The 27,332-nt window shown below is 48.5% G+C and overlaps 3 protein-coding genes across 7 annotated transcripts in view; 2 read left to right on the forward strand and 1 right to left on the reverse strand.

Annotated features, from left to right (window-relative positions):
- Nucleotides 1-4,561: 4,561 nt before the first annotated feature.
- si:ch73-389b16.1 (uncharacterized) lies at nucleotides 4,562-6,843 on the reverse strand. The gene is made up of 2 exons (XM_061684490.1): nucleotides 6,653-6,843; nucleotides 4,562-5,828 (listed from the first exon to the last, which is right to left on the reverse strand). The coding sequence occupies exons 1-2, from the start codon at nucleotides 6,807-6,809 to the stop codon at nucleotides 5,611-5,613; spliced, it is 375 nt and encodes a 124-aa protein (XP_061540474.1). The 5' UTR covers nucleotides 6,810-6,843; the 3' UTR covers nucleotides 4,562-5,610.
- Nucleotides 6,844-9,993: 3,150 nt separating this feature from the next.
- On the forward strand, nucleotides 9,994-20,696 carry rab3b (RAB3B, member RAS oncogene family). 2 transcript variants are annotated; one of them, XM_061684487.1, is made up of 5 exons: nucleotides 9,994-10,188; nucleotides 14,052-14,276; nucleotides 15,142-15,264; nucleotides 15,352-15,476; nucleotides 16,420-20,696. In XM_061684487.1, exons 2-5 carry the CDS (start codon nucleotides 14,052-14,054, stop codon nucleotides 16,715-16,717), a joined length of 771 nt encoding a protein of 256 aa, XP_061540471.1. In that variant the 5' UTR covers nucleotides 9,994-10,188; the 3' UTR covers nucleotides 16,718-20,696. The 2 variants fall into 2 exon arrangements, with proteins under 2 accessions (XP_061540471.1, XP_061540473.1); XM_061684489.1 differs by having other exon boundaries at nucleotides 15,142-15,260; nucleotides 16,420-16,682.
- A 943-nt stretch (nucleotides 20,697-21,639) lies between these two features.
- The window catches only part of LOC133406689 (nardilysin-like), a 30,290-nt gene continuing 24,597 nt past the window's right edge, over nucleotides 21,640-27,332 (forward strand). Inside the window, exons 1-4 of one of the 4 annotated variants that reach the window (XM_061684485.1) lie at nucleotides 21,644-21,847; nucleotides 22,064-22,094; nucleotides 24,413-24,590; nucleotides 25,965-26,226. In XM_061684485.1, coding sequence (XP_061540469.1) covers nucleotides 24,418-24,590; nucleotides 25,965-26,226 — 435 coding nt within the window. In that variant the 5' untranslated portion in view covers nucleotides 21,644-21,847; nucleotides 22,064-22,094; nucleotides 24,413-24,417. Of the gene's footprint in view, nucleotides 21,848-22,063; nucleotides 22,095-24,412; nucleotides 24,591-25,964; nucleotides 26,227-27,332 lie in introns of all 4 variants that reach the window. The other 3 variants (XR_009769083.1, XM_061684486.1, XM_061684484.1) reach the window with 3 other exon arrangements.

The raw sequence follows: 27,332 nt of genomic DNA on the forward strand, positions 1-27,332 counted from the left end.
CAGCCAATCACAGGGCACCTACAAACAAACGACCATTCGGACTCACATTCACACCTACGGGCAATTTAGAGTCTTCAATCAACCTCGCACGCACGGGATGTGGGAGGAAACCGGAGTACCCGGAGAAAACCCACGCAGGCATGGGGAGAACATGCAAACTCCACACAGGCGCGGCCGGGGATTGAACCCGCAACCTCAGAACTGTGAGGCAGACGTGCTAACCAGTGGACTGCCGCGCCGCCTATGATTGTTTGTGTGTGTGTGTGTGTGTGTGTGTGTGTGTGTGTGTGTGTGTGTGTGTGTGTGTGTGTGTGTGTGTGTGTGTGTGTGTGTGTGTGTGTGTGTGTGTGTGTGTGTGTGTGTGTGTGTGTGTGTGTGTGTGTGTGTACTGTATTTTTTTTTTGAAATGAAAATACTACATTTCAACCAAGTACTTTTTCTAGCTTGTAAAAAAAAAAAAGATGCACAGTAAAAATAAGTGGAAAGGTTTCTCAAATTTTAAGGGCGCCCTTTATTCACTTTAGGAGTGCTTCAGCGCCCCCAAAAATGGGCGAGGCACGCCACGAAACGAGAAAAAAGAGGAAGAGGGAGGAGAGGTGACGCTGGGAAAAGAAGAGCGGCAACAACTGGGCAACTAGTAATCACTTGTATTTGTAAAGTCATCTTCCCAACACTGGGGAGCACGGACCGAAACGTAACGCGCCTTTGAGCCCGCGGCAGTCCGCGGCCCGCTTCCCCCCGGGCCGTCATACCGTAGCGCCGCACAAGCGCAAAAGAAAAACAAACGGGGCTGCCGAGGCCGCTGGGAACTTCGTGCAAACGTACGCTTAGCTTGCCATCATGTGACTTCTTGTGAAAAAAATGCACATTCGAGCAGCTTCGGTTTTGTGACTCGTGTCAGCCGCTCACACCCGAACAAAACAGAACATTGGCACAGTTGACGATTCCGGTGGCTGACCGCGACCTCGAGACACTTCAAACATGCTCCCAGTGCACGCGCTAAAAATAACTCGCACTTCTTACCTAACACAAGAAGCACAAGAAAACGTCAGCACGGCACATTAGCCACAGCACGCTAGCAAGCGCGGAACGGTAGCAGCGGTGTTCATATTTTGGGCAACGTGACCCGAACTTAGTTCATTTCTGCCCGATGAAGGTTATCGAGAACGAGCTCGTTCTGGCGTCTGTGAACGGTTTTTGATCCAAAGTTCATTTTTCAGGTTTTGGTAGGGACTTCCAGGACAAAACCCGTCTGGACACACCAAATACGAGCCTTCACACGTCGGCGGACGGAGGCCGTATTTGGCAGCTATTAATGGAAAGCACCTCGCAGCTGCGTGAGAACGCGAGCATTAATAGGAGAGAACGTGTTCTTCGGTGGTTCTTTTTGAATGCAGTACATGATTATAAAAATTGACGAGGCCTACTAGGAAAATGATTTGGATCAGAATTATTTCATTAAAACTCTGTACGATCACACTGTCATAATAGAAAATGATTTTGCTTTGTAAGATAAGACTAGACTGTCGTACTGTGTGGTGTGTTTTTGTTTGCACATTTAGGACAAAAGTCCTGTTTTTGTTGAAAAAGACCATTCGAGCAGCAAGTTGTTGTGATTGTAGGGTGGACGCTGCAGCTGGCTACTAGTGTAGACTGAATGGCTGGCAACAACTGGGAAATGAAATGCCAGCGTTTGAGGGTCAGCAACATACCGTTTTGGAAAAAAAACAAAAAACTATGGACTAGTTCAACTTAGTTCAACATTTGGAATTATGAACTATGAACTGAACTAGTTCATTTTCGGAACGGTGAACTGAACTTTGAACTAGTTCACGTAGAAAATGAACTTTCCCAAAACTGGGTAACAGCCATGCTAGGAAATATACTAAGAACGCACAAGCTAAACATTAGCGGTGGATACACTGACGACATCTAATTTCTAGTGAAAATATCTTACTGTGCTTATTTTATATACAACCCCAATTCCAATGAAGTTGGGACGTTGTGTTAAACATAAAGAAAAACAGAATACAATGATTTGCAAATCATGTTCAACCTATATTTAATTGAATACACGACAAAGACGAGATATTACATGTTCAAACTGATCAACTAGATTGTTTTGAGCAAATAATCATGAACTTTGAATTCGATGGCTGCAACACGTTCCAAAAACGCTGGCACAGGTGGCCAAAAAGACATCCAACACGTGTTTGGAACGTCCCGCTGGTGAACAGGCTCATTGGGAACAGGTGGGTGCCGTGATTGCTTCCCTGAAGTGCTCAGTCGTTCACAAGCAAAGATGAGGTGAACAGGTTCCTGAGAAAATAGTCCAACAGTTTCAGGACAACGTTCCTCAACGTACAATTGCGAGGAATTGAGGGATTTCATCATCTACGGTCCAGAATATCATCAAAAGGTTCAGAGAATCTGGAGAAATCACTGCATGTAAGCGCCAAGGCCGAAAACCGTCATTGAATGCCCGTGACCGTCGATTCCTCAGGTGGCGCTGCATCAAAAACCGACATCGATGTGTAAAGGATATCAGGAACACTTCAGAAAACCAATGTCAGTAAATAAATTTCGGCGCTACATCCGTAAGTGCAACTTGAAACTCTACTATGCAAAGCAAAAGCCATTTATCAACAACACCCAGAAACGCCGCCGGCTTCTCTGGGCCCGAGCCCATCTAGGATGGACCGACGCAAAGTGGAAAAGTGTTCTATGGTCCGACGAGTCCGCATTTCAAATTGTTTTTGGAAATTGTGGACGTCGTGTCCTCCGGGCCAAAGAGGAAAAGAACCATCCGGACCGCTATGGACGCAAAGTTCAAAAGCCGGCATCTGTGATGGTATGGGGCTGCGTTAGTGCCAATGTCATGGGTAACTTACACATCTGTGAAGGCACCATTCATGCTGAAAGGTACTTACAGGTTTTGAAGAAACATATGCTGCCATCCAAGCGACGTCTTTTTCATGTACGCCCCTGCTTATTTCAGCAAGACGATGCCAAACCACATTCTGCACGTGTTACAACAGCGTGGCTTCGTCGTAAAAGAGTGCGGGTACTGACGGGCCCGGCCGCAGTCCAGACCCGTCTCCCATTGAAAATGCGTGGCGCATTACGAAGCGTAAAATACGACAACGGAAACCCCGGACTGTTGAACGGCTGAAGCTGTACATCGAGCGTGAATGGGAAAGAATTCCGCCTCCAAAGCTTCAGCAATGAGTGTCCTCCGTTCCCAAACGTTGATTGAATGTTGTTCAAAGGAAAGGTGCTGTAACACAGTGGCAAACATGACCCTGTCCCAGTATTTTTGGAACCTGTTGCAGCCATCAAATTCTAAGTTCATGATTATTTGCTAAAAACAATCAAGCTGATCAGTTTGAACATTAAATATATTGTCTTTGTAGTGTATTCAATTAAATATAGGTTGAACATCCATCCATTTGCCCCACCAACATGGCCCCCACGTAGGCACGTCGGATAGACGGGCTGCTACAGAGCGCTGGCGTATCACGTCTTCAAATCTATGGGTATGACGTTAGCCACTCGTCTGCTAGCTGACCTGGACATGTCCCCTAAAAAAAGCTGCACCTGAAATGCAGAAAGAAGAAAATAATAGTATTGAATAATTAGTGGCATATCTAGTTTTCATGTCTGTGGATGTATGTACGAGGTGTACCCTTTAGGGACCACAGATATGAATAGGTAAACGATACACCCCTTTTGCGTGGCTACAGTGACGTTAAGCTAGGAGGGTCAAAGCCGTCAGCGGATTCCAAGTGTGTGGACGGCAAGAAAACCAAAAGACCAAAAGGATGCCGGCGCATTGTGTTGTGTACAAAACCATACAGTTACAAAGGAACAGGGGGTAACCTTTCACAGGTACAAACATTTTTAAATGTTACAGTATGTATTGATAGCTATAGATGCTTTGGTGTTGACAAAACAGTGTATAATTTTCATGTCCACGCATTGCCTTCTATGGGAACATCGACCTCCCCAACATGGCCGCCACGTAGGCACGTCGATTAGCCGGGCTGCTAAAGCGCACTGGCCTATCCAGTCTTCATTTCTATGGTGAACGTTCTAAAAAACGTCAATAATGTCAAAAAAAAACCAGACAACAAAATGTTTTTTCTTTGTATTTATTTCAATAAAATTGTGTTGAAATAAAAAGAGAAGTAATCTAGTCAAGTGTCGTTTAGCATAATTTTAGTCTAGTCTAGTTTAATCTGGTCAAGGAGAGTCTAATCTAGCCTAGTTTAACCACACTGATCTAGTATAGTACTATTCTATTTTAGTATAATGTAGTCTAGGCTACTTTTCTAGTCTGTGCCCTGCGATTGGCTGGCAAGCAGTTCAGGGTGTACCCCGCCTCCTGCCCGATGACAGCTGGGATAGGCTCCGGCACGACCGCGACGCGCGCGAGGAGAAGCGGCTCAGAAAATGGATGGATGGATAGCCCAGTCTGGTTTTTCTAGTGTGGTCGATTCTCATCTTGTCGAGTTTTGTGAAGTGTAATCTAGTCCAGTCGAGCCCAGTTTAACCACACTAGTCTAGTCTAGTCTCGTAGACTCTATTCTAGTATAATGTTAAACCAGTTCAATCTAGTCTAATTGAGTCCAGCCTAGAATAATCTAATCTAGTCTACTCAAACCTAGTCTAACAACACTAATCTAGTCTAGAACAGTGTATTCCATTCTATGCATCCATCCATCTTCCGTACCGCTTCTCCTCTCGCGGGTGGTGGGCGTGCTGGCGCCTATCCCAGCTAACTGCAGGCAAGAGGCGGGGTGAACCCCGAACCGGTCGCCAGCCAATCGCTGGGTACATAGAAACAAACCACCATTCGCACTCATGTTCACACTAACGGGCATCGCAGAGTCGTCAATGAACCGAGCACGCGTGTTTTTGGGATGTGGGGGGGAAGCCGAGTACCCGGAGAAAAGCCGCGCAGGCACGGGGAGAACATGCAAACGCCACACAGGATTTGAACCTGCAACCTCACAACTGTGAGGCAGATGTGCTAACCAGGTGTCCACCGTGTCGCCCTATTCTATTCTAGTATGATGTAATTTAGTCAAACTACATTAGTCTAACCTAGTCTATTTCATTCGAGCCTAGTCTAACCACACTAATCCAACCCAGGACAGTCGATTCTATTCTAGTACAATATAGTTCAGTCAAGACCAGGTTAATCTAGTCTAGTGTAGTCTCTCATAATGTAGTCTACTCTCGGGTAATCTATTTAAGACTAGCCTAACCACACTGTATTTGTCTAGCACAGTCTGTTCTATTCGAGTATAATGTCAAGACTAGTCTAGTCAAATCTTGTCTAGTCTATTGTTGTTCAATCTAGTCTTGGCTAGTCTAGTGAAGTCTAATCTAGTCTATTCTAGATGAGCCTCATCTGACACACTAATCTAGTCTGGTGCAATCTAGTCTATTCTAGTATAATGTCATCTAGTCTGGAGTAGTTTCATTTAGTCTAGTCCATTGTATTGTTTTGCATTAAGAAGAAGAAGAAGAAGAAGAAGAAGAAGAAGACTCGATCTTGATGTTGGTTCGGGTCTAGGTCTGGGTCTGGGTCTCGGGCGCGGGCGTTCACATTAGTCCGGCGGCCAGCTTCTCCATAGCGGCCTTGCGCTCCTCGGCTTTCTGCTGCGAGCGGCGCAGGACGTTGCGCAGTTCTTGGAGGTGGTCCAGCGTTCCCTCCAGCTCGCCCTTCACCGTCTTCATTTGACTCTCCAGCATCTGCGTGTGGTGGAGCGAATTCCGCCGGTGACGCCGACTGGAGCGCACCTTCTCCTCCAGGTCCTCCACTGCGCACACACAGCAATAAGAGCGCTCGCTCACACCTGACCTCCACCAAGGAAAACATTTCAACAACACTGCATTGCGTTGACGTTTGTTTGTACAACCTCGCTGCATTCACGTTACCTCCGCCAAGGAACACAGTGTTTGTTTCTTCATCACTCTCAGCACTTTATTTGTGCCTCCAGCAAGGAACCCGTTCGTTTACACAACAACATTGTCAACACTTACAGTATTTCATTCCTTACCTCTTCCAAGGAAATCACAGTTTGCTAGTTTGTTTCGACCACAGCGCTGGCGAAACTGCACTCACGTTACCTCCGCCAAGGAAATCACTCCGTTTGTTAACACGACAACACCGCATTCAAGAATGACCTCCACCAAGGAGCACACCTTTTGTGTTACTTTACACAACCGCACTGTCAACACTTCCTTCATGCGTTACCGCCACCAAAGAAGTAGCTATTTGTTTGTTTAAACAACAACCCTGCGGTCACGAGTTACCTCGATCAAAAAAAAAAAAACACTCTTTGATTTGGTTTATTTATACACAAACACTGCATTTGATCATTACCTCCACCAAGGAACACCCGTTGTTCTTACTTGACACAACAACACTGCCAACACATCATTCCAATGTTACCTCTGCCAAGGATTACAATTTGTTTACATAACACTCCTTTCATATGTGACCTCCATCTTGGTTTTCCCAGCAACACTGACCACTCCATGCAGGTGTTACTACCTCTACCAAGGAAAGACCAAATCCAGATAAATGTGCTGCCACTCGGCATGTTTAGGGAACTTTGACCTTGGATGAGAGAGGACGCACCCATGTTTTCTTGGACCTTGTCAGGCTCGCTACGCTTGTCCAACAGGTCTTTGGTCTGCTGCATGAGTTTCTCCATCTTGAGCAGTTGCGCCGCCTTGCTGTCGCTGTCCCGCCGGATCTTCAGAAGTTCTCGTTCCCTCGGGCTCAGCTCGTCCATCTCGGCCGGGTCGCGGCGGAGGCCAAAGACCGCTTGGCAGTGTGTGTGTGTGTGTGTGCCTGTTCTTTTAAAGGTTGTCCTTTTATAGGCGTGGCTCCGCCCCCTCATGTGTCCCGGTGTCCCGAGGTGCCGAGAAGACAGGCGGCGCTCAGTTCTGCTCAGTCATGAGATCCGCGTCTTCCGGCGAGCGAGCGTTCTTCCTCAGAGGACGGCTCGCTTTGTAGAACATTCCTGTCCAGCCCAAAATAGTCTTGGACCAAACCATCTTTCAATTCTTCATTGTGTCGCTGGGCTAAGAATCGAACCTGGAAACAAAGTTCTGTGAGAAGCTGCTCCGGAGCATTCCCGTTTGTTCCCAAAAGGACCGGAAGGTTCTCCAATGTTCCTGAGAGTTTTTCCATGTTCCTGAATGTTCCGAAATATTCCCGATTGGTACCGAAAATGCATGAAGGATCTCGAAAAGATCAGATTGTTCCCGAAGGTTTCAAAACCTTAGTGATTGTTCCTAATGGTACCTTCCTGTTCCCAAACATCCTTGAATGTTTCTTATGGTTCCTGATTGTTCCTTAATGTTCCTGAGGGCCCCTAAAGTTAACTGAAACCTTGTAAGTGTTTCTTATTGTGCCTAAAGATTCCCAATTGTTATTAAAACATGATGAAGGATCTTGAAAATATCAGATTGTTCCTGAAGGTTCCTGAATGTTACTGATCACTCTTTAATGTTCCCGAAGGCTCCTAAAGGTTACTGGAAGCTTCGGTCTGTTCCTTATTGTTCCTCCTAAATGTTCCTAAATATTTCAGATTATTTATTATTTTGTTTATCATTATGAATTTTACCTTAATGTGCCTACATGTTCTCAAATGTTCCTGACTGATCCCAAAAGTTGCTCAATGTTCCTTAATGTACTTAATTAATCCTGTATGTATCTGAAAGTTGCTGATTGTTCTTCAGTCTTCCTAAAGGTTCCTGAAAGTTCTTTAATATTCCTCATTGTTCCTGATTCTTTCTAAAGGCTGCTGAATGCTTGTTAATGTTCCTAAATCTACCTAATTGTACCTTAATGTACCTAGATATTCCCAAAGGTCCCTGAATATTTTTGATGATTCCTGAAGGTTCCTAAATATTCCTGAAGGTTCCTAAATGTTCTTGGTTGATCCTAAAAGTTGTTCAATGTTCTTGAATGCTCCTAAATAATCCTGATTGTTCCTGAAAATGTACTAAGGCCCTTGAATATTCCTGACTGTTCCTAAGGGTCCTGGAAGGTTCCTGAATGTTTCCGATTGTTCCCAAACGTTCCTGTGGGACCTGAAAAGTTCTCGAATGTTACTGATTGATCCTAAATGTTCTGAAATATTCCTAAATGATCCTAAAGGGTTGTGAAGGTTCTTGATAATTCCTGATTGTTCCTAAAGGGCTCAGAAGATATCACAATGTTTCTGAAGGTCCCTGAATGCTTCTGTATGTTCCTTAATATTCCCCTAGGGCCCTCAATGTTCCTGATCATTCCTGAATGTTGCTGAATATTCTTTAATGTTCCTGAAAGTCTCTGAAGATTCTGGAGCGTTACTGATTATTACTGAAGGTTCCTAATTGTATCTTAATGTTCCTCGATGTTTCTTAAGTACCCGGAATATTTTTGATGGTTCCTGAAAGTCCATGAATGTTCTCGATGGTTCCAATATTCCAGATTGCTCCTGAAAGTTGCTCAGTGCTCCTAAATGTTCCGGAATGTTCCTCAATATTCCAGATTGTTCCTAAAAGTCCCGGAAGGTTCCACAATGCTACCGATTGTTCCCGAGGGTTAGTAAACATTCCTGTTGATCCCTGAAGGTTCTTGAATGTTTCTGTTTGTTCCTAAAGGTTCCTCAATTTTGCCAAATAATCCTTATTGTTCCTGAAAGTTTACAAAGGTTCTTGATTATTCCCAAAGGTCCCGGAAGGCTCCTGAATGTAACCGACAGAGCCTGAAAGTTCCCGAAAACTCGCGAATGTGTCCGAAGGTTGCGAATCAGGAAACGGGTGACACCTCGCGGTTAAGATCATCGCCCGCCACCGCGGGGGACGTAGGTTCAAGACCCCGACCGGACCGTCCGCCCACATCCCCCATACCCCGAGATGCTCCCCGGGCGCTTCGGCTGCCCCCCGCCGCCGGTGTGTTCCGCTAACGTGCGTATGCGTTCGCTGTGATGGGTAAAATGCAGAGTACAAATTTGGCGCGCAACGCGTGTTCGTGTTCATGACAATCCAAGGTGATTGTATCCTATCAACAGTTGTACAACACGCACACACTCTTGGCGGTCATGCGGAACTTTGTCGTGGCGCACGGTCACACAGGAAATCGTAAATACGTGCATTTTCTCCGGGCCATTTGCGGAGCAGACGACACAATGCCGCCTTTCTGCTGCATTATCTCAAATCAAAGATGACACGCTTCAACACGTGCGACATCAATGTGACTCTTTGTCTTATTAGTCAGAGAAATAATCCATCCATCCATTTTCTGAGCCGCTTCTCCTCACGCGGGTCGCGGGCGTGCCGGAGCCTATGCCGGCTGTCATCGGGCAGGAGGCGGGGCACGCCCCGAACCGGTCGCCGGCCAATCGCAGGGCACATGCAAACAAACAACCGTTCGCACTCACAGTCACGCCTACGGGCAATTTAGAGTCTCCGATTCATGCATGTTTTTGGGATGTGGGAGGAAAGCGCAGCGCCCGGAGAAAAGCCACGCGGGCACGGGGAGGGGCCGGGGATTGAACCCGGGTCCTCAGAACTGTGAGGCTGACGCTCTAACCAGTCCGCCATGATAAATAATCATCATTCTTATTATTATCCTCACGCGGGTGGCGGGCGTGCTGGCGCCTATCCCGGCTATCTCCGGGCGAGAGGCGGGGTACACTCCGAACTGGTCGCCAGCCAATCGCAGGGCACATATATGTAGATATATATATGACATGCCGGCACGGTGGACGACCGGTTAGGCCCCACCCTTGTGAGGATAGGTAGATCAAGAAAATGGATGCATGGATAGTAATTATGAATAATTGGACACGTGTCACCAACCTGTTTCCGCTGGTCTGCCACGCACGCGCACGCATGAGTCATACATGCGCATGCGAACACGCACCTGCTCGCGTGAGCGCGCATGGTGTCTGCCTTGAGGACGTACACGCCACGTCAGCGGGGACGCGCGCGTCACAGCTGCGCGCGCGCACGCACGCACGAGCGATCCTTTCTCGTCTTCGCACACGTTTGACGCCGCTGCTGCCCCGCGCACTTGCGTTGGTGTTGCGTTCAAGGACCTCGGAGACAGACAGACGGACGGACGGACGGTCAGTCGCCTCCTCGTTCACGCGCGAGCGCCTCACCCGCCCAGCAGAGGTAAGGAAACGATAACTATCTTCTTCATCTTCATCCTCATCCTCATCTTCATCGTCGTCGTCATGTGACATGTTTGCATTGTATGTTGCTGTCATCATGTCTAATATAACATTTGATGATGTCATCAAGGCTTTTGGAGGAACCTCAGCAGGTGTTCAGTTGCCATGGAGACGCCATGGGCTGTCATCAGCCGGCCACACGCACGCGCACACACGCGCACTCACACTGACACCCAAACACACGCACACTCAAATCTAAACACAAAAACGCACACACATTTCTATGCAGAGGTGTGGACTCGAGTCACACGACTCGGACTCGAGTCACGAATTTGGCGACTTCGGATCCGACTCGACAATATGTTCGAAGACTTGGACTTGAGCGGCAGTGACGCGTGACTTCACTTGGACTCGAACCCGTTGACTCGAAAAGATTTCCGACTTTGACCGAAGCGCCGAGAATCCAAAATTCGCAGCTTCTTTTTTGCTACGGCGAGATGTGTGACGAATTGTTACGCGAAAGGAAAACGTGAGAAAAATGCCGAAGGACGTACTCATAGTTAATCGGGCCACGTGCGCACGACCATTATTGTTAGATCTCCTTCTTTTTGCACCGTTGACACCCCGATGGCCTCGCTCTTCTTTCTCTTCCTTCTTTTTTACACACCACCTAAAGTAAAAACAAAAACAAACAAAAAACAGTTCCCAGAAACGACTACAACAATTGGACTTTCGTTCTTGCGACAACAACAACAAAATTGCGCATCTTGACGTAACGTATGCTTTTTCGCTTTGGCGTTAGCGGCGAGCGTTGTGAGCGATCACGCTAACCGTTCCACGGCTGTCCGGGCCTCCGCTTCGTTCCAGTCTGCGTTAGTCCGTGTCGCGTTCGCAAGAATCAATTTCTTTTTTTCCATTCATCCATTCATCTTCCGTTCCGCTTCTCCTCACGCGGGTGGCGGGCGTGCCGGAGCGCATCCCGGCCATCTCCGGGCGAGAGGCGGGGTCCGCCCTGAACTGGTATGTGCCAGCCCATCGCAGGGCGCATCGAAACAAACAACCCTTCGCACTCACATTCACACCTACGGACAATTTAGAGTTTTCAATCGACCTCGCGCGCATGTTTTCGGGATGTGGCAGGAAAGCGGCGTACCCGGAGAAAAGCCACGCAGGCACGGGGACAACGTGCAAACTGCACACGGGCGGGGCCGGGATTTGAACCCGCAACCTCACAACTGTGAAGCAGATGTGCTAACCATCTTTCTTTTGAAATATGCACTTGATTTAGCAACGGATCAGCACATAGCTAGCATCTATTCCGCACGAAACTACAGTCTTGAATCTTGTTCGGGTCCTTTTTCTCGCACTAATATTATTGTGTAGCGCCCCCTGGTGGTCCGAGCGAGATGCCACACTTGGATGAAATTGTGCCTTTGTACCAAGATGGCAAACTTGTGTTGTGTAAATTGCCTTACGTTTTTGATGGTCCCCAAAAATGCCCATTTATACCTGTGTTTTATTTCTTCCTATTTGTGTTTGAAACGGCCTCACTCGAAATGTTGGTGGACAAGAAAATGCACTTTCCTGCTACACGCCCAATGTGAATTTCACAAAAACACTGTTGATGATCCCAAAGAGGAAAGCAATCGGTGGTTCATTATTAAGTCCATTCATTCATAATTGCTCTTTAACAAAGCAAACATATATTTGATTCGGATACTTGATGATTGTGATAGAATTATCAGTGGTATACTGGATCCCTAATTGCAGCACGACCGGATGCAAATTCGTATCTGTGACAGGTCTGAAACGCGTAGTGTCGCATTTTCATAGAATAAAAAAATAAAATAAAAACAAAAATTAAAAAAAAAATCAATACCGATCGATTTTTCGATCGGTATTGATTTTTTTTTTTTGTGATTTGGATCGAAAAATCGATCGGTATTGAGGGGCCAAACATTTTGATCAGCCACATAGTTTTTTTTTAGAAAGGTTCAATGCACTTGTTTATCAAATTTGCTTGGATAAATATGGATTTTAACATATATTCAATATATAAATGCAGTATACAATATATCCATATGAATGACATCGAAATATTCGATATTCAATTTTGTTGGTAAAATGACTCCGAAAAAGCGGAGGACTTGCGACTCCTGGCAAACACACACTTACAGCGCCGTGAAAAAGTATTGGCCCCCTTCTCAAATTCTTCTGGTTTTGCATCGTTTCCCCACTTTGACGTTTAAGACCATCAAACAAATGTAAATAACAGACAAATATAAGCCAAGTGAACTTAGAAGGCTGTTTTGAAAAAAACTATTCAGTTACCTGGCCCTGGGTGAAAAAGTACGGGTCCCCTCAACCGAAGACCCGCTCGGGCCGTCCTCGGCAGCAACAACTGAACTCAAGCATTTCCTACAACCGCCAATGAGTCTTTCACATCCCTGCGGAAATATTTTGCCACAATTGTTTGAATTCGGCAAAAACGGAGGGTTTCGAGCATGAACGGACTTTTGAAGGGTCAACCGGATTCAAGTCTGGACTTTGACTCCACTGCTCCAAAACCTTCATTTGGTTTGTTGAAGCCATTGAGAAGTTGACTTGCTGGTGTGATTTGGATCGTTATCCTGCTGCAGAACCCGAGTGCGCTCCAGCTTGAGGTCACAAACTGATGGCTGAACATTCTCCTTCAGGGTTTTCTGTTAAAGAGCAGAATTGATGGTTCCGTCCATCACGGCACGCTGTCCAGGTCCTGAAGAAGCGGAGCGGCCCAGGACCGTCACACCACCTCGACTACTTGGACCGGACTTTGACTGGGCCGCTATTTTCTTCTTCTGAAGTTGTCGGTTCGCTTCTGCGTTTCGGATCACGGTCCTGTTGCCACGCCCATCCTCTTGAGCTTCAACCCTTGGACGCATGGCCTCAAGTTCTCCGGCAAAATGTCTTCATGATGAAACTTGTGGAATGATTTTTCCATTGTTGATAGCTAGCTGTCCAAGCCCCTGAGGTAGAAAAGCACGCCCATACCACGACGCTCCCCTCCACATGCTCCACAGCCGGGGTCCGGTTTTGATGTCTGTCGGTGTGCTGTGCCAGTTTTCCTCTACACGTGGCATTGCGTGTCCCTCGCAAACAATTCAACCTTGGCTTCATCTGCCCCAGAATATTTTGCCAGTAGTGCTGCGGAACGTCCAAGCGCTCTCGAGCGAACTTTTTTTTGACTGCGAAAGCTTCCTCTTCGGTTTTTCTCCCACAAACCCCTTTCTTGTTTCATGTTTTTTTGGTAGATGTGTCAACAGAGAAGTTGGCACATGTCAGCAATACCTGTAAGTCTTCAGCCGACACTCTCGGCTTCTTTTTGACCTCATCGAGCGCCCTGCGCGGTGCTCTCGCAATTGTCTTGACAGGACGGCCGCCCCTCGGAAGAGAAGCAACAGTGCTGCGCTTCTTCTACTTAGAGACCATTTGTCAAACTGTGGACTGAGGAACACCGATTCTTTTGTCACCTTTTCCAGCTGTATTGTGGGAAACGAGATATTGCTTCTCAAGGGGTTCATCCCACGTAAATGGAGAATTTTCAACATGATGCAGGTCCACAGGTCTTCTGAGAGCTCTTTTGAGCGAGGTATGCTGCACATCAGGTAATGAGAGACGCCCGCAAACACACACACACTCACCTCCACCGAAACAAACGCACACACAATCGTGGATGCTGACGTTTTTGCCGTTCGTCTCAGATGTGCCGGCCGAGCGAGCCGCCAGTTAACACAACTAGCCGCTCGCTCCCTCGGCCGGCTCGGGGACATGGTCGGCGTTTCGTGAAAAGTTGATTCCAAAAAGAGCGAGCGCCGTTCCTTTCAGATGGCGAAAGCGGACCAGCGCTACGGCCAGCGGGACGGCTCGGACCAGAACTTCGATTACATGTTCAAGCTGCTGATCATCGGCAACAGCAGCGTGGGCAAAACCTCCTTCTTGTTCCGATACGCCGACGACTCCTTCAGCAACTCCTTCGTCAGCACGGTGGGCATCGACTTCAAGGTGAAGACCGTGTATCGCCACGACAAGAGGATCAAGCTGCAGATATGGGTACGCTCACTCGCCGAGCATTCGCGCACACGTTCGTGTGGGACTTGCGTGGACGTGACTCGTTGGTCCCGTTGGTAACCTCGGTGAGGTTGGCGATGTTGTAATTGGTAAACTCGGTGACTTCGGTAACATCGGCGGTGTCGTAATCGGTCACGTCGGTGACGTTGGCAATGTTAGTGTTGCTGCAATCGCGATGTTGGTAGCGTTGTCGTGTCGGTGACGTCGCACTCTCATCTTGTTGCCGTAGCAGCAGCTCTCTCGTTCTCTCTCGTTCTCTCTCGCTCGCTCGCACGCACGCGTAGTTTCGGCCCAGTTTGCTGCCGTCCCTTTAAGAAGCCTCTCGGGAGGAGGGGAAGAGAGTTGTTGTCACATGGCAAGATGTATCTTATTATGGACGACCGGTTAGCACATCCGCCTCACAGTTGTGAGGTCGCGGGTTCAAATCCGGCCCCGCCTGTGTGGAGTTTGCACGTTCTCCCCGCGCCTGCGTGGCTTTTCTCCGGGTACGCCGCTTTCCTCCCGCATCCCAAAAACACGCGTGCGAGGTTCATTGAATTGAAGACTCTAAATGGCCCGTAGGTGCGAATGTGAGTGCGACTGGTTGTTGATGTCTATGTGCCCTCCGATTGGCTGGCGACGAGTTCCGGGTGTACCCGGCCTCTTGCCCGCTTCGGATGAATATTATGACGATATCACATTTTATGCGCATTTTATCGGACTTTGCTTTGTTATTTGGAAACGTGCGTCGATGTCGGGCAGAAAGACGACGACGCCTCCCGCGGTGCATCGCGGCCCGGCTTTTCGCTTAGCGGAGGATCGCGGGTGACGAAGCGCGCTAACACGTACGACGCGTCTTGCGGCGCAGGACACGGCGGGCCAGGAGCGTTACCGCACCATCACCACGGCGTACTACCGAGGGGCCATGGGTTTCATCCTCATGTACGACATCACCAACGAGGAGTCCTTCAACGCCGTGCAGGACTGGTGGGTACGCACGCGCAAACACTCGCAGGGAGCCAAATGTCGACGCGGGGGGGCGGGAGCGGACGCTCATGGGCACTTTGTCGTCTCGCAGGGCCACGCAGATCAAGACGTACTCGTGGGACAACGCGCAGGTCATCATGGTGGGCAACAAGTGCGACATGGACGAGGAGCGAGTGGTCGCGCCCGACAAGGGAAAACAGCTGGCGGAGCAACTCGGTGAGCAAGTTGACCAGCTGCTTTTATTTGCGTTTGTCCTTCTTCGGAAATAACTCAACCAGCTTCAAATCACCGTGGCGACCTCCCGGAGAGCATTGACGGTGTGACGGCGACTCGTCCGTGTTCCGCGGGTGCCGGGGTCGGTTGTCCCGCCCGACGGGCCCGACCTGCGGGGGCCGTGCCCCTTAATCGCACGCCGTCACGCCGCTCACCGGATATATTTGTCTCATTCGTCACATCTGGGCACACGTACATATCCAGGGGTCGCCGGGGAACCGGGGGAACCGGTACGGGGTCGGGAGGTCGTGGGTGTCGGACCGGGTTTCAGCACACGTGTGCCGTTTCCCGGTGCGGGCGCCCTGCCCCTCCGCCCTGCTCGAGTCCGCACCGTGACCCCGTTCCCTTTCGCTCAGCAGCGCCCCCTGGCCTGGGAAGTGGAGAAGATCGCTTCCCTTCCGGCCAGACGGGCGCTCCTCCGGTTTTCATGTTAGTTCAACCGAGACCTCTGGCTTCATCGCCAACTATGCAAAGCAAACAATCGCTTTGCATAGTTCGATCTGCATTCGTTGATTAGTTGCGAAACGCTTCAATTCAAGGGGATTTTTGGATCGGCTGTCACTCGGCAGCGCCCCCTGGAATCTTGAACTGAATTAGCCTCCGACAGCAGTTTGAGCGACGACGACCACAAAATTGGTCGCGAAAGGAGGCGCGAAAAGTCTCGAGGACCGAGGAACAGGAAGTTGGCCATTTTGCTTTGGCGCAGCCAAACTCCTCCAAGGAAAATTGGCTAAATGATAACGTTCGTTTCCATCGAACGTCAGAGTCGGACGATCGTCGGGCGGGTTCCCCGTGGAAACGGCCTGCGTTTATCTGTTCTTTTCTTTCCGTCCTCGTGTTGACGTCACGTGGTTCACGCGCCGTTGCGGTCTTTGTTGTGCGTCAGGTTTCGAGTACTACGAGGCGAGCGCCAAGGAGAACGTCAACGTGCGGCAGGTGTTCGAGCGCCTGGTGGACATCATCTGCGTCAAGATGTCAGAGCGCGTGGACGTGGAGGTGCCGGCGGCCCCCGGGACCAAGACCGCCAGACTGAGCGACAGACCGGCGGGCCAGCTACCCCCGAAGTGCTGCTGATAGGCCGCCATACACCCCCCCACCCCCCCCCCCCCCCGATCCCCCCCACGTCCGAGCAGAGCAAGCGACAGCGCTCCCGTCACTCTCCGCCTCTGAGCTGTCGTTCCTGAATCCCAAATTTGACACGGCGCGCCGCCAAAAAGTGCGCGCAGTGAGCCTCCGTTTATGGCGGCGGATACGTTCGGCGATAAAACTGAAAAAGCGCAATATAGAGACAACGACATCCAGCATCAAAACCTGTTTTTGGCCCCTCTTGAGCGCTTAAAGTCCCTGTAAAGTGGAAATGAACGTGACCCTCCAGCACGAAGCCCGTCGAAAGTCGCACGGTCGCGTTTGGAGCTAAACATATTGTTCCAAAAAAAAAGCTTTCCACCGATGCGTAGATCGTGGCGATCGGGCAACGTTCGGCCAAGAGATGTCCGTTTCGAGGTCGGAAGCCGCGTTTGCGCGCTAGCCGAGCGGCAAGGATGTTTGGTTTCCGTCACGAGGGGCCGTCTTCCGCTTCGTACGTGTGATGACGTACGTTTGCACGAAACCGGCGGCTGCGGAGAACCCGAGCTTTCCAGACAGACTGATCGTGACTTACTTTTCCAGTTTTTGAAATCGCACGTGCAAATCGATCTTTTTTTCACGTCGTCGACGCTCTCGGCCAGGCGCGTCAAACTCATTTTTGGACTTCTGATTTCCCTCAGAGCGCCGTTAGAACTGTGAAACCAGAAAAATGTTTCATCACCAAATCCTATTATTATGTTACCATTACACAACAAATTGAGGGATAACTCCTTTTGAAATCAGAAGACAAGGATAATAGATTGTTCAAGTATTGTTGAAGTTACTGTAGAAGAAGGGTTTGCTAACAGAAAAATGGAATATATCTCAACATTATTGTTCCTGATTATGACAATTTGGAATTCGGGTACAGATTTGAGCAAAAATCACGGGAGTCGACGAGCGTGATTTGCCACATAAAATAACGTGGCGTGCCTCATCCGGCCCCCGGGCCTTGAGTTTGACCCCCCTGTGCGACTTGCGGTCGCCAATCTGACACGGCGCAGAGAAGAGGATTCAAAGAAATGGCCGAGTATAGAAAGGGAGGCTTCGCAACGCTTTCCGCTCGCCGACGACGAGCTACGCGCTTGATGCCCGCACGTAGCTACACCTTTGAGCCGCCAAAACAGGTCTGAACTAAATCCCGCAGGGTCATGGAGGGGCTTTTCCACGCTGCTATTCCAAGGCATAGCTAGCTAGCTAACGGCACGTCGCCAACGTACCGGATCGTCACCGATGCCGACGAAGGCGCTTCGGTTCTTAAATAGCGGGGGAGGGGCGACTCGTGCCGAGGGGCCCTCGCTTTAGCCACGCCCAAAAATGGAATGGTGCAAAAGTTACACATATCGCCGCAATTCAGTACCACATAGTTCTCAGTCTTTGCAGCTTCCCCCCCCCCCCCCAAAATGTATCATGACTCTAAATCGGGACTTGCCTGTACACTGTCAAAACCCCTAAAAAAACCGATGGCTTCGTAACCGCGACACGGTGCGGCGGGGAACGCCGGAGACCGAAATGATCCGGAAAAGGTTCTGTTGTACGGATGGCAACCGGCGCATCGCAGCGGATCGGCATTTCATCGTTCCGCCTGCCGCCGTACGTCGCTGGCAGAGATCCAATTTACAAAGACGCATTATTCGGAGTTGCAATTTGAGGAATCGCTGTGCTTCGCCACGCCGGTCACAGGAGCACACCGACGCACTTTGGCCCGTTTTCAACGACGGCGCTGGCTAACAGGCTAGTCGGACGACCTTACGCCAGCGCTTAGCTTAGCACGCCGGCGCTAGTTTGCTCTTGCTGTCATTCTGCGGAGCTCCCCGATAAACGCAGTTACGCGTTTACACCATTGCCGACATCACGTTCCCGTCGGCACGTTCTAGAACAATCAACTACGCCTCCACTTGTTCGTTCCTTCTAGAACGATCTTAACCGCCGACACGTTCCCCCGCTCGCCGGCTTGGCGCTTGAAAAACATCTTTCGTTTTGAAAAACATGCGAGACGACAGAAATGGGAGAATATTTACTGTCGTGAGGCTGAAATCAGAGGATTCCGGACACATTTGGCTTCGACGGGAACAAGGTCTCCAAACGATGAAACGGCGAGCAAAAGAGTTTCTTCAAAACGCTCGATTGATTTGATAACAGATGAATTCTCCCCGTGACCTGACGATTAGCAAATGGACGTCTTCGTGACGTTGTGACGGAACCGCTTGGATTATGGGGAGAGATTGGTCTCCAAATGATTTACACAAGTATAGCAGCGATTTACAGGTGTTTTTTTGGGGAATGCATTTGTAAATATTCCATTGCTGAAGGAGCGTTTCGTCCGTCCGCGAGGCGGCAGTGTTGCCGTGTCCGCTCTCACACGTACGACGTTTCGACGATTGAGAGCGAGCCGCTGTTATTATTTCAAGACTGTAATAATAAGCTGTCGTTTTGGATCTTACTGACAGACGAGGACGGCCATTTCTTTTCATTTGACTTCCTTCCGGTTGTTTACCGGCGACGCCAGCAGGGTGTCGGCCTCCCCGCCGAACGATTTGACGGAGACGGCGAGACTGCCCCCTAGCGGACGGAGGGACGTGTGAATATTCTCAACTTGAACACTCAAAAATAAATGACCCACAAATGCACCTTCAACGATTCACAAGCAGAATTGAATATTGACATTTATGCTAAGTCGTGATCAATGCACACACAACATGAAAAAACCCGTCGATGAGCGACGACGTCGGCCGCGTGAGCTGGCGACACGCAGCTTGCGCAGCGGCCGGCGCGCGTGAGCTGGCGTGGCGTGACGTGCGTGCCCTCAAGGTGTCGTCGTTTCCTTCACCTCGGCGCGCGTCGCTTAGGACGATCGCGATAGTCGATTTCGTGTTGTGAGCGCTTTCGTGTTTGTGTAGAGTTTCTCGGACCACAGGGTGTCTTTTCCGTATTTCCGTATTTCCGTATTTCCGTATTCCCATCAAGGGATGACGCGTGTGCGCGACGACGACGACGACGACGACATCCTGCCAAATGTTTGTGACGCCAAGCCAGCCGGCTTCGCTGCGCGCCCCCCCCCCCACCCCCACCACGTGTATTGATGACGACATTATTGACTTTGTTGATTATTCGCTCGTGACTTTGTAACTGATAGATTTAGAAGTTCGATTGTGTGAAATGATTTTTGGTGTTGACAGATTCCGTAGAGACTTGATGTGAACTTGTTGTCTTGCACTTCACTCCTGTTTGGAAGACAAGCACAAAGTGATTGTAAAAGCTATTGTCAATGTTTGTATTACTATTGAGGCAATTTAGTGGAAGAAGAAGAATCATTTTCATGATGATAAGCAACCCTTAACCGTATCGTTTGTCTGATTTAACACATTCTTATCGTGCAAATGTGTCGCTGACCTGAAAAACGCAAAGTCATCAGCGCTGCCAGCTCGTTTACGGCGGGCTCGGAGTTGCTAAGTGACGTTTCCATTGCGTGACGATGTCATCGGGTAATTTCGTAGAACATTGCGCAGGGTGGGCGACCGGTTAGCGCATCTGCGAGGCAGATGCGGGTTCTCCCCGGGCCTGCGTGGCTTTTCTCCGGGCACGCCGCTTTCTTCCCGCGTCCCAAAAACACGCGCGCTAGCTTGATTGAGGACTCCAATGGTCGTTTGTTTCTATGTGCCCCGCGATTGGCCGGCGACCAGTTGAGGGCGTACCCCGCCTCTCGCCCGAAGATAGCCGGGACGGGCTCCGGCACGCCCGCCACCCGCGTGAGGAGAAGCGGCTCCGATCAGGCAGAGTAAACGGTGGCGTTACTGTCCAAAAAATAACTGGAAATGGAATCATTATTTTGGGGAAATGTGATATTCATAAATGGAATTGCAGTCATCCAAAACCAATGTTTTTTATTACTGAGAATAAAACCGGACAATATATGAGTACCATATTTAACTCTAAAAACAAAAGAGCAGTCAAAACTGTCGTTTTATGCTCTTCATTCATGTTTGTATCAAAGCTCCCCGTGTATTATTTTATGTCTGTTTTCATGTCAAGTGAATATTTTCAACACAGATTGTGATAAATAAAGATTTCAATTTTAAATTTAGATGTCATCAATTTAGATGACTTTTATTTGTTTATCATCACGTTTTTCTTTGCGACACTCGTCAAAATCATTTTGTGTCATTTAGAGGGAAGATGCATGCATTTTAGCGGCGGCGTGTTTTAATATCCTTGAGGCTCATCCGTTAGCAAAAACGCCACCTGCCACCGTTTCTTACTTTATTCACGGGGGAAGTATGTATTGTGTTCACAGAAAGCAAGGTCGAACCAAACCTCACCGGGAGAGGAGAAACGACTGCGCCCCGATTTCAAAATCAAATCACTTCCCGATGAGCTCTTAGGTCTAAACAAGCGCTTTCAAAATCCTCTGCCCTCTTCGTTTTCCCAAAGTGACATTACGAGTGACACAAGCTGCCACACCCGTGATGAGGAACAGAATACGTCGAAAAAGAATCGATTTGACACTTGAGGTGGGGAAACGGCACGAGGTCAAACCTTGTTTCGGAAGCCGCAAAAATGCAAGGCAGCACGTCGCGTGTGTGCGCTCGAGACGCAGCCGCCTGTGATCGCGCACGTGGCCGCCGGGCGCTTTCGTGTGCGAGACACGAACCGTCACTCCGACCCGCGGCTCGACTGTCGCGATGCTTCGTCGGGCTCCGTCTCGCCATCACTAGAAACCATCCAGAACAGCGACCTCCCCCTGCTCCCCCACTTTTTGGGTTTCCAGTAGAAGTTGCGTGATTTACATGATTTAATTCTGCCCTCATCAAAATCGATTGAGGAATAAGCGAGTTCCGACTTGAATTGCAGTGTCCATGCATTGCCTTCTGTGGGAACATCGACCTCCCCAACATGGCCGCCATGTACTCACGTCAGTTCGCCAGACTGCTTCATTGCGCTGGCGGAGCTACGCATTCATATCTATGGTTATTCCTGTCACTGACGTTCCCCAAAACGAAGAAGAAGAAGGAAAGACGACGAAGAAGAACGGGATTACGTCAGGATTGGGACCAATCAGGTCACGCTCTGCTTGACTCGTGGGCTGTCAGCCAATCACGACTTTGTTTTGTCTGCCCAATGAGGCTCGACGCTGTCTTGAAGTCGCTGCTTCGCTCGTGTCAAATCCGCTCAAGCTGAAACAATCGCACGTAAGTGGCCGTCGAACTCTTCTTCGAGTGACATTCGAGGTTTCTGCCGGGCTGCCTGTCTTCCGAACCCCCGAACCCGCACTGAGGTTCGGAGTGCGGAGGAGTTAAGCTAGCCGTGGCTGGTTACTGTCTGGACGCTACGGCTCGCAGCCGGCTGGTCCCGCGTCTTAATTCATGTCGTGACCTCCTTTTGCTTCTCCTTCCATGTTGTCGCAGCACGCGGCAATCCTCGCAATTCCTTCAGCGGGTAATAATGCTGTGTAATAAGTTGCAACCAGTGGTGCACGAGCAGGGCCGGCAAGGCCTTCTGAAACGCGGACCTCCATTAACAGGACCAAATCTTTTGTCCATTAAGTTGCGCGACTTGTTTCCCAGCAGTCTACCTATATTCCTTTCTCTTGGCTGCACGGCTGCCAGTACGTGTAATGTGGACGTTAGATATCTTCTCCCAATCAGATTTCAGCCTCGGTTTGTTGCCATACAGACCTAATCTGCCCAGGGCCCGTCTATTTTAAGCTATATTTGCAAATGGACCGTTTCTTTAACCAGTCACATTTGGCGCTCGATGAGATAAGCATTTATTCATCCTCCCGTAAACCGACTTTTTCTAGTACTGTATTTGGGAGGTAATCTTGTCTCCGTGGTGCCTCAGTAACCACGAAATACGAATTCAAAGGCTCCACGCATTCCTGGGTTCCAGACGAGGCCTGACGTCAGCTCATTGGAATTTGTCGAGTTTATCTACGTCACGAGTGAAGATCTCCGTTCCTGAGCCAGCTCTGTCAACGGAACAAACGCAAGTGGCTCTGCGACGCGGAGGCAACCAATCAGAGGAGAGGGGCCGGTCTTTGCCAAATATGGACAAAGCGGATACAAAAGTGGCTCAAACAGAAGTAGCCGTCAGAGGGGCCTTTTCTGGACACTCTGATGATCAAACCGAGGTGTTTTTGGAAATGAAATCGACACTTTTATACTAAGTCCATGTTCGAGAGTCACCCTGTGGAGGTCCAAATCGACAAACCGGCACCTTTAAACATCAGCATTGCTGGTGACTAGAATCAGAATCAGAATCAGAATCATCTTTATTTGAGTCCCGCACAGTTTCGTTATTCGTGTTGACGGTCACAAATGACTTCCTAATTACAATCGAATCATTAGTCCTTGTACCATTACCAAATAAAGACATACCATCGTCCAGCTACTCAAAAATCCAATTAGATTTTCGGGAAAGTGTTGAACCGGAACGAGAGTACGCAGGAAAAGTTTTTATTTTTTTAGTTTAAAATTGCTTATGTAACCAGGATGCCTCGCCGTGCCGTGGCCAAAGGTCGAACTCTGGTTGGTTTTGTGCCCGTCTGGGTGCCGCAAATCCTCGCTGGCTGGGACCAGCTGTCTCCTTTTTAGCTACTCAGCTAGCTAGCTAGCCGGCTAGCTCGCATCATCCAAGAACAAAGTACAGCTGCACATGCGTAGAAACTATGTGCAGTTAGTCAAAATGGCGTCGGCCATAAGCACCCAGGCTAAAAATGGTAAAATATTTTCCATTTTTATTATTCTTTAAATGTGGCGTGGCAGCAGTTGCAGCTCTTGTCAGAATAAAGATTTGTTGTGATTTGAGTCTGAAAGTTCTGATTCGATGCTTGTTTTTTCAGGCTGACTCGAATCCTGATTCGAGTCTCCAGCGATTCATCCGCAGCCCGAATGGCTGTGTTATATTTCAAAACGATACGTAAAAAGCACATTCATTGCACCGCCTCTTACAACGAGCAACTCGACATGCAGACCGGCTTACGGTTAGCTACTTAACAGCCGGCATTCTCCTGAGCCAACTCTGCACTCTCATTCGCTCACTCAGCAGGCCTTGCCCTGCCTTTTAAAGCCACACGCATTCAAAGTCACAGATACTACAGTGGAAAACATGAGGATGGCAACCCCAAGTGGACAAAAATAAGACCTGCACCTCACAGGCATACTTTGTGTGTGTGTATATGTACATGTATATATATATATGTGTGTGTGTATTTATGTACAGTGCTTTGGAAAAGTATTGGCCCCCTTCTCAAATTCTAATATTTTTCGAAAGTTTTCTCACTTTAAGAATCATCCAAAAAATCTGACCAGTATGACCCAAGTGAACTTAAAATGCTGTTTTTAAATGGTGATTTCCTTTTTTAAGGGAACAAAAAAACTACTCAGTTACCTGGCCCAGTGTGAAAAAGTATTGGCCCTCTAAACCTAAGAACTGGCTGGGCCATCCTCAGCAGCAACAACTGAAATCAAGCGTTTTCATCTCTGTGGAGATCCGTTGGCCCACTCTAGCAAATCTAACATCCACGTGCTGGAAGCAGTGCAACCGAGAGAAACCGAAAGACTTTTGGGAGTAAATAAATGCAATTTCAAGAAACAAAATTAGAGTTTAGCTTGTAAATGTAGTTCAGGGCCCGTGCTCGTGTTGAGGCCAGCAGAGAGGGCCTCGCTGGCCTTGACCGCTCACCACCAACGGCGTCGCCGCGAACGCCGTCGACGTCAAATGTTGCTAACGTGGCTTGTTTTCCCGCCGAGAAGTCGTCATGCCTCAGACCAACAAGTCCGTCGGCGCCGGCAACGCTTCGGGTCCGGCGTGCTCTCCGGACCAGGGCGAGCCGCCGCCGCCGGCGCGGGACGTCGACACCCAGGGGGACGCCGTCGAGGAGCAGGGAGACCCGGAGATCGTCAAGTCGCCCAGTGACCCCAAGAAATACAGGTGGGAGCGGTGTACTTGCAGCCGCGATTCACTTGCGTCTGTCGCCCCCTGCTTGCTCAAACACGTTTTATGTGAAGTATTACAAGTGAACCGCCGCAATATCGCGCTTCGTCGTTCGCGTCCCCCCCTAAATCGCGGATCTTGACGCGCTTGTTTTTTATGGCTTTTTACAGTACGGCCTGAATTTAATGTTGCGCACTGTCCGTGGAGTTCCAGGTTTAAAAAATAAATTAATTATTCATTTCTTTAAGGTATTGATACAAAATTTTCTTTTACAGGGCTGAAAGTAACTATTTTAATAATTGATTAATCTTGATTTTTGTTGTTGTTGGATTAATTGATGAATTGGATAAAAACAATGAATTTCCATCACTTTATTGAAAAACAGGACATTTTCAAATTAAAGTGCTAAAAAAATTCACAAACAAAAACTGATGATGACTGAGTTCCCGGTTTGGTTCGTAATATCTATCAGTCAGAAAATCGGCCAAAATGTCGATGATTGTTTTCCAAAGTAAAAGCAGATGTTTGCACGTCTTCTTTTGAAAAGACACTAACAGTCTGCTTTCATGGAGGACGACAGAAATCAGACATTTACTGTCAAAAGACCGACATCAGAGTATTTGGACAATTTTAAGTTCAACAAGGTCTCTAGACAATTACTAAAATATCAAAACAGTTGTTGATTATTATTATTATTATTTTTTTTAATATATATAATCGGTTGTCGATGAAGTAATTCTTGGACCTATAATTAATGTTTGCTGAATGTAGAATTTACCTCCCACTTGTGGGGGTTTTTGGGCTTTTCCAGTAGGAACAGGACACCCGCACAACAAAAGATTTGGCCCAAAATCGCATTATGTGCCAGCATTAAGCACAGTGGATTTGAATTATTCTATGGTTTGGTTGAACATTTTGCTGTTCAAGTATACAATGTTTAAGTCTGTTTTGTTTTCTGTGTCAGTTTTCCAGTCAACTTCAACTAGGAGTGACAAAAACATCTTGAAGCAAGCACGCTGTGCCTCTTCTGTGCAAGCATGCAGTCTTCTTTTCATGACCTCAAAGTGATGTTATATAATAGTCTCCCATTTCTTGACAGCGAGGGAGTGAGAGCAGGCGCTAATGCGTAGTTGAATACATTTGTGTGTTTTAAAATAGTTAAATCTGTTTATAACGCGGGAGGGGTAAAACTAAATATAATTTTAAAAGCCTTTTATTCTGGTCTCTCTTTAGTGCAAAGTTGCACCTATTGCGGAGGGCTTGGAACGTATGAATTGCCACCACTGCCGAGAAATGAGGCAGAGGTGGCAATTTTCCACGCAGGGGAACTTCAGAAGTCACCTTGACGTGGTTTCGTGACGATCCGTGCAGATACATCCAGCTGAGCAACGGCCTCAGAGCGCTGCTCATCTCCGACTTGAGCGGCGCCGACGGGAAGACCGATGGAGGCGACGCCGGCCCGGAACGGGACCCGGACCGGGACGACGAGGACGACGAGGACGACGAGGGGGATTCGGGCGAGGGGTCAGAGGAGGACGATGAGGACGATGAAGAGGAAGAGCAGGACAGCGACTTTGAAGATGAGGAGGAGGACAGCGCGGCCAAGAAGAAGAAGAAGAGCGCTGAAAAGCAGGTGGGAGGACACTGACTGACATTTCAAGTCAAGTAGCAAATGCTTTTCATTGGCCTGCAGTGAATCAAGAGATTCGTTTCTAAATCCAGTGGCACCTCGATAGAACGGACTAATAAGGGCGTTACAGCTGATTGACCGCTATATTGAAGCCCTTTTTTTTTTTTTTGAGGCCATATGCACCCATATAACCACACAGTGCAAAAGTCATATTTTGTACTTTGTGTCCTAAAACACCCAGTGCAGTGCAAAGTTATCGGAAAGAAATATCAAAAAGCTTGCAAAGTTTCTAAATGTACCCAAACTTACTGCCGGTGTGCGTTTTGTAGACACTGTCGACGTACTCGTCATAGGCGAGTCGCTTTCATGAGCCGCGAAGAATTTGTGTGCTTCCGAGTTGCATCTGTTGTTACTCTAGCAAAAATGGCACGTTCCAGACTCCAGAGACTTGTTCGTGTCGAATTCCTCTTAACGTTAACACGGCAGCCAGCCATGTGAGCTCTCTCGGTGGCGCGGAGCGCTATGCTAGATATGCTACAAGAATGGATGGAACTCTGGCAGCCACCTGGAAATGTTGCCACATTCAACATGGCCACCACGCAGGCACGTCTGTTAGTTGGATCTTGTCATAGGGGCTATCTATGACGCGGAAACACATGTCTGCCAATCTCTGCCTCGTTGCGCCAGTAAACAACAGCGGCCAGTTCTGGAACTAACCGACTTTGTCAACGGCAGTTGAAGTGACAAATGGAAGCTAATTTTGGACACGTTGTTCGGTCCCGACGGTCCGTTTGATCCGACAATCCATTTTATTGCGGTTCCGCTGTACATGAAGAGAAGATCCTTTTATTATTGAAAATCATTGCTGAAAACACGGGTAAAGACTGGCAACTATGTAGTCGTGAATTGTGGACATGCACCCTTAGGTTTTAACCATTTGGGTTCTCCTGAATTTTTGAGTATGGCTAAAACGGGGCACAGTGATGCACTTCTGCATTGGGCATGAGTTGCCCCGACATGTTGTTAGCTAGCTAGCTAGCGATGCCTACTGCCCCAAAAATGTATTTGAAATTCTTTTAAAAATAAAATCGTTTCATACACATTTGTAC

The sequence above is a fragment of the Phycodurus eques genome, chromosome 8, assembly GCF_024500275.1.
Source record: "Phycodurus eques isolate BA_2022a chromosome 8, UOR_Pequ_1.1, whole genome shotgun sequence".
In the NCBI taxonomy this organism is placed as follows: domain Eukaryota; kingdom Metazoa; phylum Chordata; class Actinopteri; order Syngnathiformes; family Syngnathidae; genus Phycodurus; species Phycodurus eques.

Coding starts and splice junctions, on each gene's coding strand:
- si:ch73-389b16.1 (XM_061684490.1), bottom strand. CDS start 6,809: ATGGACGAGCTGAGCCCGAGGGAACGAGAACTTCTGAAGATCCGGCGG. Junction 5,829..6,652: donor CAAGGTCCAAGAAAACATGG/GTGCGTCCTCTC, acceptor GTGTGTGCGCAG/TGGAGGACCTGGAGGAGAAG.
- rab3b (XM_061684487.1), top strand. CDS start 14,052: ATGGCGAAAGCGGACCAGCGCTACGGCCAGCGGGACGGCTCGGACCAG. Junction 14,277..15,141: donor GGATCAAGCTGCAGATATGG/GTACGCTCACTC, acceptor CTTGCGGCGCAG/GACACGGCGGGCCAGGAGCG. Junction 15,265..15,351: donor ACGCCGTGCAGGACTGGTGG/GTACGCACGCGC, acceptor GTCGTCTCGCAG/GGCCACGCAGATCAAGACGT.